General features: G+C 38.7%; 1 protein-coding gene and 2 long non-coding RNA genes across 15 annotated transcripts; 2 read left to right on the top strand and 1 right to left on the bottom strand.

Annotated features, from left to right (window-relative positions):
• Nucleotides 1–4004: 4004 nt before the first annotated feature.
• LOC103443989 (magnesium transporter MRS2-1-like) lies at nt 4005–8639 on the top strand. 13 transcript variants are annotated; one of them, XM_029108435.2, is made up of 8 exons: nt 4021–4289; nt 4399–4452; nt 4565–4669; nt 4792–5410; nt 7250–7378; nt 7486–7818; nt 7910–7993; nt 8358–8639. In XM_029108435.2, the coding sequence occupies exons 4-8, from the start codon at nt 4811–4813 to the stop codon at nt 8586–8588; spliced, it is 1377 nt and encodes a 458-aa protein (XP_028964268.1). In that variant the 5' UTR covers nt 4021–4289; nt 4399–4452; nt 4565–4669; nt 4792–4810; the 3' UTR covers nt 8589–8639. The 13 variants fall into 13 exon arrangements, with proteins under 13 accessions (XP_008381120.1, XP_028964268.1, XP_070660696.1 ...); XM_070804595.1 differs by having other exon boundaries at nt 4562–4669; nt 7946–7993; XM_008382896.4 differs by having other exon boundaries at nt 4562–4669.
• A 35-nt stretch (nt 8640–8674) lies between these two features.
• Nucleotides 8675–9137, top strand: LOC139187943 (uncharacterized). Its single transcript, XR_011570984.1, has 2 exons — nt 8675–8815; nt 8911–9137. It is a non-coding gene; the product is annotated as an uncharacterized lncRNA (long non-coding RNA).
• Nucleotides 9138–9704: 567 nt separating this feature from the next.
• LOC103443990 (uncharacterized) lies at nt 9705–11129 on the bottom strand. The gene is made up of 2 exons (XR_003776263.2): nt 10823–11129; nt 9705–10175 (listed from the first exon to the last, which is right to left on the bottom strand). It is a non-coding gene; the product is annotated as an uncharacterized lncRNA (long non-coding RNA).
• Nucleotides 11130–11419: the final 290 nt, after the last annotated feature.

The following is an 11419-nucleotide window of genomic DNA, read 5'->3' as shown; positions in this document are numbered from 1 at the left end:
TCTCTGTTCCGATTGGGCGGTCTCCTCTGTCTCTTCTCCCTATTCGCCAGCACTCTTTCCTTTCTCTCCCGGAGCTTTTGCTCTCTCTTCCTCTGGTTGGGCAGTTTTGCCCAATCTCTTCTTCTTCTTCTTCTTCTTACACACACACACACACAAACCTTCTTTCTTCTCATCCCAGCCATCCATTTATTTCTTCATTAAATATGGGCCGTCCACTTTCATAAAAGAAATTCCAGATTTTACTAAATTATAATTCCTAAAATGCCCAAATTTCAAACGTTAATAAATTCTTCGATATAACTCCAAATCACGCACCGTCTACGCCCACGCGTCCGTAGCGATGAGTACTATGAGGATATGTCAAGAAAATAAATCTTAGATGGCACGATACAACGATTAACCTCGAATAATGCGCGTTCCTCAAATGGCATTTTTGTAAAATCCTTTATTAAAACTTTAAAACTCTTAAAATCAGGAACGGGCTGTCACACTGGAAGTGGAAACGAGCCACACAGAAAAGGCTCACAAAATGCATAGCTGGCCTAAGGCACAAACCCAGCACCAAAGCAGTGGCAAGTTAGTAAAAAACAAAATGTCTAATTGAAATTGCACTGTAGCTAGGCTACAGTGCCACCCCTTCCCAACTTTAGACTAAAGTAATGTTTTGATAATCTTCTAATGTCAAAGGTGCTCTTATCATGTTTACTCATAATAAATGGTAAAAGTAAAGAATATGCTTGTCCGATATTTACTCCGTCAAATTGATTCTTAATTTGATTACTGATTTCCTTATGTAGTTGTACGTTAGAAATTGGAAAATCTCTTCCTATTAATAGAAAGATCCTAGATTTTATATTATATTTTTCTTGCATTTGTAATCATGAAATTGTATTTTTGATTAATGATGTTTTTTTATTTTATTTGATTTAAAAAATTATTACCTTAAAACAAATCCTTCTGTATTAGGAAACACGAGAAAATGAAAAAAAAATTAGAATAACTCTCTTTCTTCTCATACTAATTACAAGTACGTATAACAAGTCAAAAACCACTTAGTAATACGATTCAGTGATATTACTCTTCACTTGTAAGTGAGAGATCTTAAACTCGGTTCTTGTCGAAGTGAATTTGAACTTAACTATTAGGACTAGCCTAATGTTTTGCAATAATTCTTTTCTACCTACCCTTAGAGTGGCAGTTGCCCTACTAAACGGATTGAGATGCTTTATGAATCTTACACTCTAAAGTTCGTGGTCTGTATAATTTAAATCATGCGATCCTATTAGTCCATTTTATTGGTTCACCGCATAAACAATTTTTTTCTTCGACATACATATCTCTCTCTTGAACAGTCCGAATTGCTTAGTCCATGAGCTCTTAAGTCTGAGATGCAAAGAGAATCTCAATCCTTACTAACTCGTGTTTGGATCAAAACTTGAACTTTGGGCTCAGGAAAGGGGCTGGCCCAAAAGGATGCCTAAAGGAAGAATCGGCCTAAGCCCAGCCAAAGCCCAGAAAGTAGAAAAAGGGCTTTTCTGATTTGGTGCAGCTCATGAAAACCACTTGCTCACCTACCCAAAGGCCAAGTGGTATAGACTGACCAGCTATACAGCCCATAAAGTACTTTATAATGGCAGAACAAGTAAAAAAGCTGATAAGTCACTGCCTCTCAAGTTGCATTTGGGCAAGGCTGCTGCTACAAGAGGCCAAGCTGAGTTGTCTATAAAAGAAGAAAGAGAAATTAGGATTAAGGACACTCAAACAAACAAACAAATGCAAGCACAAACTCTGCTCAAAACCAGATTTGCCTTCAAAACGAAGCTGTAGTCAGCCCAAGCCTTCATCCCTCTCGAGACAAGCCTTCACTCAAACCCTTGTAATAGCTCTGCTACCCTGTTCAACCTTGCTGTAGTATCGATTTCTCTTTGTAAACTCCTCTCCTTACCTCTCCCTAAAAGCTCTCAGACCCTTGATAAGCCACAAAGATAGGAACCTGCAAGACGACCAGGCTTGCCCGACAAGGTTAAACCTTGCCCGACCTTCTTTGTTTTTGTCATTTCATTCATTAGCCTAGCCATATGTTGTATACTTCCAGTTGTATTCAAGTTATATCTAGTAAGATGACTATTAAAAGAATCTCTTAGTACTTGGATCCGATTTGAATATATCTTCATTGTTCAAACCAGATCTAAGTTCTAAGCCCTCGGGCATGTAAATTTGATCAGTTGAAAGTCCTTGGCCTCAAGGCATAAAAAAAACCTTATGTGGACTTAACCCATCCACGATAGTCCTTGATAAACAAGAAGTCCGAAGTTACTTGGGGCGCAAGTAATCGACCTACCCCTTAGTTTTATTTCTATTATATTATGATTATCATAGAACGCTTAAGCATGGAATGGATTCTGATAGAAAGCCTCAAGGCCTACACCTAAGGCCCCACAAAGGCACCTATTTGGATTCATTCCATTCCGTGGTCTAGAACATTTGAGTATAAGAACGAATTCTGATGGGAAGCCTAAAGGCCTACACCTCAGGCCCCACAAAGGCACCTATTTGGGTTCGTTCTATCTCTCAGATTCGGGTAATCAGAAGTATAATAGTTGTAAGGCTCCTGCAATCAATCGAACCAATATTATATGTTCGAGCATTGGTTTAGTTATTGATGGGAAGCCTCAAGGCCTACACCTAAGGCCCCACAAAGGCACCTGTTATAACTAACACGGTTTCTCGGATATATATATATATATACAAGTAAAACGCGACATCCATTTTACATCTGCCATGCTAAAGATGGCAGTGGCACACCTGAGTACTTAGAAGTTAATCTTGATTGTGAGCCTCAAGGCCTACACTTAAGGCCCCACAAAGGCACCTCTCAAAGTTAACGCCGTCCTTCTCTTCCAGCCTTGCCCGACAAGCCGTGCCTGACGAGTCTTGCCCGATAAGCCTTGCCCGACGAGCCTTGCCCGACAAAGCCTGACAGTGAAGCAGAAGCTCGACAGCAGCCCTCAACCGGCGCCAACCTCCCGGGGAGCTGTGCGCTCGTCGGCCAGGAAACGTCCCCGACGGAAATTCCTGACGCGAACAACTCGAGTAGCATAGAGCGTGTTTGATGGAACCTTGCACCCCACTTTTACCCACCCAACTTAGACTCCACTATGACCAATCATGCCCTACTTAATTACAAACCCACGTTAACCGTCTCGACTCACTCACATTCTTTTTTACTCTTGTACAAATCAAAACCTACATTAATTGTCATTTAGTACTTCAGTTTAGTGGTATTCCTCTTCACTTGTAAGTGAGAGAACTGACACACCCCGTTCCGAAGGAGGGCATGTTGGCCGTCACGTGAGAGTGACGTAACCATTTACACAGTTCGAAAGCTTTAAAAATACAATTACTAAGATGAAACACCCGAGGGTGAGTCCTACTTTTGTGAATTCTGTCAGAACACCGTTGGATTCCTCGTGGCCACCAAAGCTCTGCTATCTAGAACCTGGAGGGGCGCAAAAACAAAGTTTTTCAAAAACATTTCATTTAAAACATTTCTAACCCCTCGTTGTAAAACTTGTATATTTTCCCAGAAAATAACATAATAGCATATACCTTCAAATATCTCAAATCATCAATCTTTATCAAAACCAGAAAGTATGTCATGCCATAATGTCAAAAACAGAATATGGATGTATCAATATAACAAGTGAAATAAGGAATCAACCGGAGCCAGCATGCCCTCCTTCGGGACGGGGTGTGTCATCTTATGTTTGATTTTTTCCAAAGATGAATTTGAACTACATTAAAACCAACCTAAATTAATTATTATTAAGGAAACTTTAACAAAAAGTTTCTAATACTGTTTATTTTAACGAAAACCAATATTTTTACACTAAAAAGTCAATCCTGATACTATTTATTTTACCTTTTATTTTATCCTTATCGTAAAAACTCAAAATTTTGAAGCTTTGTTTTTTCATTGAGTTTTCCTTATTATTAAACCTTTTGAAAGTACAGGAATTTGTTTCCAGGACATTACCCTTCCCGTGATTCTTTTGGTTCCTCCTCCAACGAACCAGTAGACAACCCACCTGATACGCCCGCCGCGAATTTCAATTAGCAGCTTGGTTGGGCATGCCGAAATCCTCTCGATTCCTGAATCTAGGGCTGGGATTCTTATCCAGGTCAATCGATTCTTCAATTTTGTCCACAAGAATTGTTCAGTTGTGAGCTGAGCTGCTGACGATCATCAAAAACCACCAGCTGTTAGCAGTAACCAAGATTTTATCTGGGTATGCCGTTTATGTGTTTTTATATTGTGGAAACTGGGATTGTGGACTTTGAACCAAGCTTGTAACTTTTGGATTGCTGATGCTTTCGTTTTTGTTTTGGTGGAACTAGGATGGGATTGGGATTGGGATTGGAGTTCTTCAAGTTTTGGTATTGGATTTCCATGTATGGTTTTGGTTTTGTTGAATCATATGCTTATATTCCATAATTTATTCTCTTGGAATTTTGATGATGTTTTATTAATTGGGTTTCTGTATTTTTCATAATCTTTCAGCAGATAATTATCATATCTAGCAGACACGAACTATAGAATGAAAGTGCTTTCGTTTATGGCGGAAATGGTTTCCTCACACCTCTGTGTATTTCTGGGACCGAAATGGGCGTGAGGAATTTGTTTCCCTTTGTTCAATCAAGAAAACCTGGCAATCATTGGTCCCGGTACTTGTATGTATATAGACAAGTGTAATATTGCAATTAAAGTTTTTTTCGTTTTTAATGTTGCAGCACTGAGAGCTCATAGGTAATGGAGGACCTCAAAGAGAGGCTGCTTCCACCAAAAGTCCCAAAACCTGCTTCAGCTGTAAACCTTCGCGAAGCATCTTATCGACCATCTGCACTTGGAAGGCAACCTTTTCAAAGTGTGGATGTTCTGGGGCTGAAGAAGCGGGGCCAGGGTCTTCGGTCCTGGATTCGCGTTGATACGTCTGGCAATTCTCAGATCATTGAGGTTGATAAGTTCACTATGATGCGTCGTTGTGATCTTCCTGCCCGTGACCTACGGCTGCTTGATCCTCTATTTGTTTATCCTTCAACCATCCTTGGAAGAGAGAAAGCTATTGTGGTTAATCTAGAGCAGATTCGATGTATTATTACGGCCGATGAGGTTCTACTTTTGAATTCCCTTGATAGCTATGTATTACAGTATGTGGTGGAGCTTCAGAGAAGATTAACAACAAATGGAGTAGGTGATGTTTGGCAGTCTGATGGTTCTGACTTAAATCGGCAGAGGGGAAATAGAAATTTTGATAGTGTGTTTGGGAGCACATCTCCTGATTATTTGCCCTTTGAGTTTAGGGCTTTAGAAGTTGCTCTTGAGGCTGCCTGTACATTTCTTGATTCTCAGGTATTTAAAAGAGCACAAGAATTTAGGTTCACTATCTCTCCTTATTACTAGATGTGGATGATGACTATTTCCTTGAGTGCATATTTCTAAAAGTATTTGGATAAATTTTCCTTCTAAAAATTGATCGGATTCTGCATTATAGGTGTTTTAACGGATAACTATGAAATTACAGAACAGTTGAGTGCATGCCAAAATAACCATATCTGTCACATTTTGTTTAGCTCAAGTATATAGGGTCAGTCTTTTACGTTGCTCAAGTATATATCGTCAGTCTTTTACGTTATATATCATGTTTGGTCATTGAAATATGGTGCTGTCCGTCGAATGCAAAAATGTTCTCTGTTTTAGTGGGATACTAGGTTATGTTGAATCATACTTCTGCTAGCCTTTTATTTTACAGTGATAGGTCAAGGGTTCTGTGTACCCTTTTGTCCAGGTATTATTGTAATACCAAAGATTGTTATTATTTAAGATAAAGTTTTTGTTTTTTGTTATTGTTTTTTCTGCTTTTCTTTGTCTCTACTGGATGCCAAACAATATTATGGTTGTACTCGTTCACTAGTTGAAGAGATGAAGTTGCTGAGGATACCGAAAGTCAGTGAACTTGTAAAGACAGTCCATTACATAACGATGGATATAGTTTTGAGGTTGGTGCCTTATTGGTGACTGATAATGATACTTGCCGAATTGCCACAGCCGGTTATGTGCTTAAATTTTTTTTCGTGATGATTGGAGCTAAGCACTTGGTGCTTGTTACTTTGAGGACCTTGTGTGCCTTACATTTTATTCATCAGGCACTCAACATAGCGCTATCTGTGGTGCGTTGTTTCAAAATGAAAACACGAGGCTTTAGACAGTGAAAACCAATGATGACTTGAATAATCTTTTGCTGTTGACTCTTTGTATGATTATGGTCATCAAAATAGTGTTCCATTTATTCACAGTTGTTTTGTTTGGTTATCCTTCTACAATCCATGTATACTTATGTGATCATATTGGAATTAAGTAGAAAAATATCTGCTGTGGTATCTGAATTAATAACACAACTTGTATCTTTTTGCAAGTCCACGATGGGATTATAGGACCAAATAATTATCATGCCTGATGTACCTGTTACTTGTAGTTATGCAATTACTGCTCACGTTTTTATAAATAATTAGTAAGTTACGGGAGGTCGAGTGAGCCTTTTCAAATTAAATCAGCACCACCCTTCTCTAGTATTGGTAAGTGGGCATGAGACAGTGCAGACTTAGTTGGGAAACAAGAAATGAGTTATTCATTTGTCCCCCTGTATTTTACTTGTAGTTCAACGTTTAGCATCTCCTTTTAGATATATTTCAGCACTCTTTAGAATTTAGAGTTGCAAACTTGGGGAAATCCCACAGGGAGTAATATACCAAACGTTGATGGATGCTATTAATTACAAAGTTCCTTTGTTTAATGTTGTTGATTACAGCAATTTCCATTTCGCCAAAAGAGATATTGCATTCATTTGTACGTTGATGTTTTATTTTTTCAATTTTTTGCATCGTTTTTAATCTTTCAGAGTTCAAGAAATGCCAATTATTGCTATTTTTCTGCTTGGAGAGCTGTTTTTGTCAAAACAAAACTACTTGTTTTTGTTTCTCAGTTTCTAGCTTTAGTGTTCAGCGGACTTACTGTCCTCTGTTTACATGGATTTGTTATATTTCCAGTATGCTCACTGATCATTAATGCTCTACACAATTTTGGAAGACACCATCTGTAGTTTGAAGTATGAACTTGGATCGTGTCCTTGACTCCTTGGTGGCCAAACATTCTCCGAGTTAGCGACTCATTTATTAATGGTGTATTGTATAGGCAGCCGAATTAGAAATTGAAGCATATCCATTACTGGACGAGCTCACGTCCAAGATCAGTACACTGAACTTGGAACGTGCTCGTCGTTTGAAAAGCAGACTTGTTGCCTTGACTCGGAGAGTTCAGAAGGTATTGCATCTTTATCTTTATCTTTATCTCACTTATTAGCTTCATCATGCTTAAGCCACCAAATGTCACCAAAACTGCATTCCGATGTTTGAGTTGCCTCTGTTTAGGTTCGTGATGAAATAGAGCAGCTCATGGATGATGATGGAGATATGGCTGAGATGTACCTGACTGAGAAGAAAAGTCGCATGGAGTCGGCATTTTATGGCGATCAATCTATGATGGGGTACATATCTACTGATGGTGCATCTCTTTCTGCTCCTGTTTCTCCTGTATCTTCACCTCCCGATGGCCGAAAGCTTGAGAAAAGCCTCAGCATTGCAAGGAGTAGACATGAAAGCATGAGGAGTTCAGATAATGCTACAGAGAGTATAGAAGAGCTTGAGATGTTGCTGGAAGCATACTTCGTCGTCATCGATAGCACCCTGAATAAGCTGACATCGGTAAGTATAGGACTTGTTTAATTGAACTTGATACTACTATATATATCAATGACTAAATCTAATCATTCCCTTGTCATATTGACTTGACAAGGTCACAAGCTTATATCATTTCTCTGCCATGTCTCAGTTGAAAGAGTACATTGACGACACTGAAGATTTCATTAACATTCAACTGGTGCGTACCTTGTTTATTTATTTAATTTTTTCATGTGGATAAACGTCTCTCAATATTGCCTAAAACATTGTTCAACGTAACCTGAACCTAGGAAGAGAGGAAAAAAAACACGGAGACACACACATTGAGTATTACAAATATTTCCGTTTGAGGCAATTATTTACTGAAACGTTTCCTCAGAATGTAGGAGGGTTGTATACTTGAAATTGTTGAGCAACTCTCTATCTGTTCTTAGTCATTTAACTCTGCTGCTCCTTGGCCGAAGATAACAAAGATGTTGGATGTTTAATTTCTGCCCTAGTTTCCTCAAATTTTGTTTGTATTGGGGGAACATAAATTTAACAAAAGAAAGGTTTTCTGTCAGGATAACGTTCGAAACCAGCTGATTCAATTCGAGCTACTGCTCACAACTGCGACTTTTGTTGTTGCGATATTTGGGGTTGTGGCCGGGATCTTTGGGATGAACTTCACAATACCGATGTTTGATGAGCCTGCTGCATTTAAGTGGGTACTTATAATTACAGGAGTAACTGGCTTTTGCATATTTGCTGCATTTGTGTGGTTCTTCAAGTATCGAAGACTGATGCCACTATAGATGTAAAATTAAACCTCAATCAAGGATAATGGAAAATTCAATTTATTGCTATTCTCTATGTACGTTTCTCTTATTAATCGAAAGTCCAGGTACACTACCGTTTTCCCTGGTCTTGATTAACAAGGATGGAGATCGGAGACCGGAGACCGGAGACCGGAAAACGAAAGAGGAAAGCGTCGTAAGTGCAGGGCAACTGAAAATTCTGGAGTCACAAGCATCCAGATAATGTTAGTGAAGGGAAAATGCTATGTTTTAAGCAATCCGTGCAGAGATATAAAATGGTGGCCTTTTAACTTCCTTTTGTTTTCGTCCTTTATTTTAGATGAAAAAACCTTGGAACTTGGCAATCTGATGAGTATGACACCGCATAATTTTGAGCTGTTATCTGGACGGGAGATGGAGATGGGGAAAAAAGAGAAATTTTGTTCGGACCCAACATTTCTTTTTCTAAGCTCCAACTTATATAACTTTTTACCTTGAAATTTCTGTTCTACCCCCATTTGTCTAGAAAGATAAAGCCATAACCTACCGATTGTGAGGTTAAATCCACTCCTTTTATCTTAATGTACATAATATTGTTTGTTTTTTTTTAAATAAATATAAAACAACCAATTAATGAAAATGCCTCGGATTACCCCATACCAACCCCTCCATTAAAACAATCCTACTCCAATCCTCGACTGCCGAAACTGTGTCATTCCTGTTGAATGATTTAAGCTCACTGAGTGGTAAATGGAGGTGTGTGAATAGCACCGCCCCAAACCAATTGGCTTAATTTGATGATATCTATTAATTGCTCTATTGTTATGATGTTGAAGTACTGCTTCTATATTCTAGTGGGATGAGGTGAGTTTGGCTGGGTTTCATTTTCGTTTTTTTTTCCTTTCTAAATGCATTTTGTATGTGGGATAAAACAGAGATTCAACGTAAAGAAAGTTATAAATTGGGTTTAGAAAGAGAAATTCTGTCCGAACAAAATTCCCGAGAAAAAAACCAGTTTCCATTCCCCTTCGCAACGTTAAAAACATCAATTACATCAACCAAACAACAAATTCGACACCCACACCTCGGAGTGCAATTCAACAAAATTAATAAAACTGATGCAGGAATTCTATGTTTTGGTTCAACAGTCTGGAAACTCAAGTATTTAACCCAAAAGTTTACATAAAATGCAAGCTCCAGATGAGAACAAACAGAGCCTGTTGCTTGCTAGTTAGAAATCAAAGGAATTCCTGACATGGAAGGATCATGGATGCACCTCAACATGACAAGAAACACAACCTAATTATTCATAACGATTCCTCATAACCGTAAATTTGTATTTATCAAAACAAAAGTAAACAGAACAACCATTACTCCTCAAGGACCATGAGAAGCCACTCTTCTGGAAAACGGGTCGAAGAAGGCAAAAAAACCTATTGCACCTTCCAAGTTGCAACCATTATGAAAAACCAGAGTAAAGTTACACACCTTCAACATAAAACTCGTGAAATCATTTAGCAGCGGCGGGTGTCCCTGAAGAAAGTCTTTCACTCCTTGCCTTATCAGCTTTTTCTAAGTAGTCTTGATGAGATTGGTGCTTTGCCCCTACAGGGAGGGAGAACACAAATGGAATTAGACTTGGCCGATAACAAAAACACATGGTTAACAATATCAACAGGTAACGGAAACAAAATCCGATAGCGGAGTCTGAAATCACTCTTGCAAGGTACATCATGAGTTATAACCATTCAATCAAAGCTTTACACTCAGATATCAACAAAAGAAACTGCCATGAAATCGTTAACATGTATTTTGCAAGAATATGGTGAAATCAAAGTGGCATAATGCTGTGGGAAATAGCCCTTTCTTTTCACACAACAGACGAGCAGAACAAAATGCTACTGAAGTTACTGGAGACCCAAATTTTTAAGAATAATTGGAAAAATTAATTCATAAATGCAAATTAATAGAAATTTCCACTGCTCAGATAGCGTAACCCAAACCTAATTGTTAACTGAATACATATCAAGGCGACTCGACCCGCGTAATCGATTAACAGGAACCAACGAAACTGCTACAAATTTCAAATGATTCCGGGAAAATTGATTTCAAATGATCCCCAATTTACACATTTCCAGTGTTTGGTTGCCAAGAAAAGGTAGGAAAATTCGAAAAACTAAATTCGTAGTTGTAATCACTAGAACCCAAAAACAGCGGCGTATAAATCGAAAGAGAAGTGAAGAGATACGAACCTCGATTCATGAGGTACCAAGGAACGGCAAAGACGGCGCTGATAATAACGAGGCCTGCAAATACGTGCTTCTTCTCACCGCTGTACAAGTAGTGCTCCATCCTCGCCCTAAATCCCCTTCCACCACCGCCTCCTCCTCCTCCGGGGGCAGTTGCGCTACTGGTTTTGGCCTCGCTGCTCATTTTCTTCTGCCTTCTAGCACTCTTTCGTTCCCTTGCGGTTTCTTTTGTTAAACTCAGGCTCGGCTGTCTTCTCGTGTTTGGCCGCGGGGTTTTAATTCCCAAGGTTATTTCCAATCGAGGTTGGTATATCTAGGGGTGGATTTTTTTGCCAGATTGCCATACCAATCGAATTGCCAAACGTGCCATATTGATTTTGTGCCAAATTTTTTGTGCCAATGGTAATGGTACGGTATTGTACCGTACCGAAAGTTCGTGGTACGGTATTGTACCGTACCGAAAGTTCGTGGTACGGTATTGGTAATGGATACCATTACCACGGTATTACCATACCGTACCGAAAATATAATATAATATATAATTTATATAAATTATATAATATATAATTATAATATAACACATATTTATAAATTATAATA

The sequence above is a fragment of the Malus domestica genome, chromosome 09 (assembly GCF_042453785.1).
Source record: "Malus domestica chromosome 09, GDT2T_hap1".
Classification (NCBI taxonomy): Eukaryota; Viridiplantae; Streptophyta; class Magnoliopsida; order Rosales; family Rosaceae; genus Malus; species Malus domestica.
The sequence above is the reverse complement of the archived record's forward strand: the minus strand, read 5'-3'. Positions and strand labels throughout refer to the sequence as shown.

Coding starts and splice junctions, on each gene's coding strand:
- LOC103443989 (XM_008382897.4), top strand. CDS start 4,811: ATGGAGGACCTCAAAGAGAGGCTGCTTCCACCAAAAGTCCCAAAACCT. Junction 7,379..7,485: donor TGACTCGGAGAGTTCAGAAG/GTATTGCATCTT, acceptor GCCTCTGTTTAG/GTTCGTGATGAAATAGAGCA. Junction 7,994..8,357: donor ATTTCATTAACATTCAACTG/GTGCGTACCTTG, acceptor GTTTTCTGTCAG/GATAACGTTCGAAACCAGCT.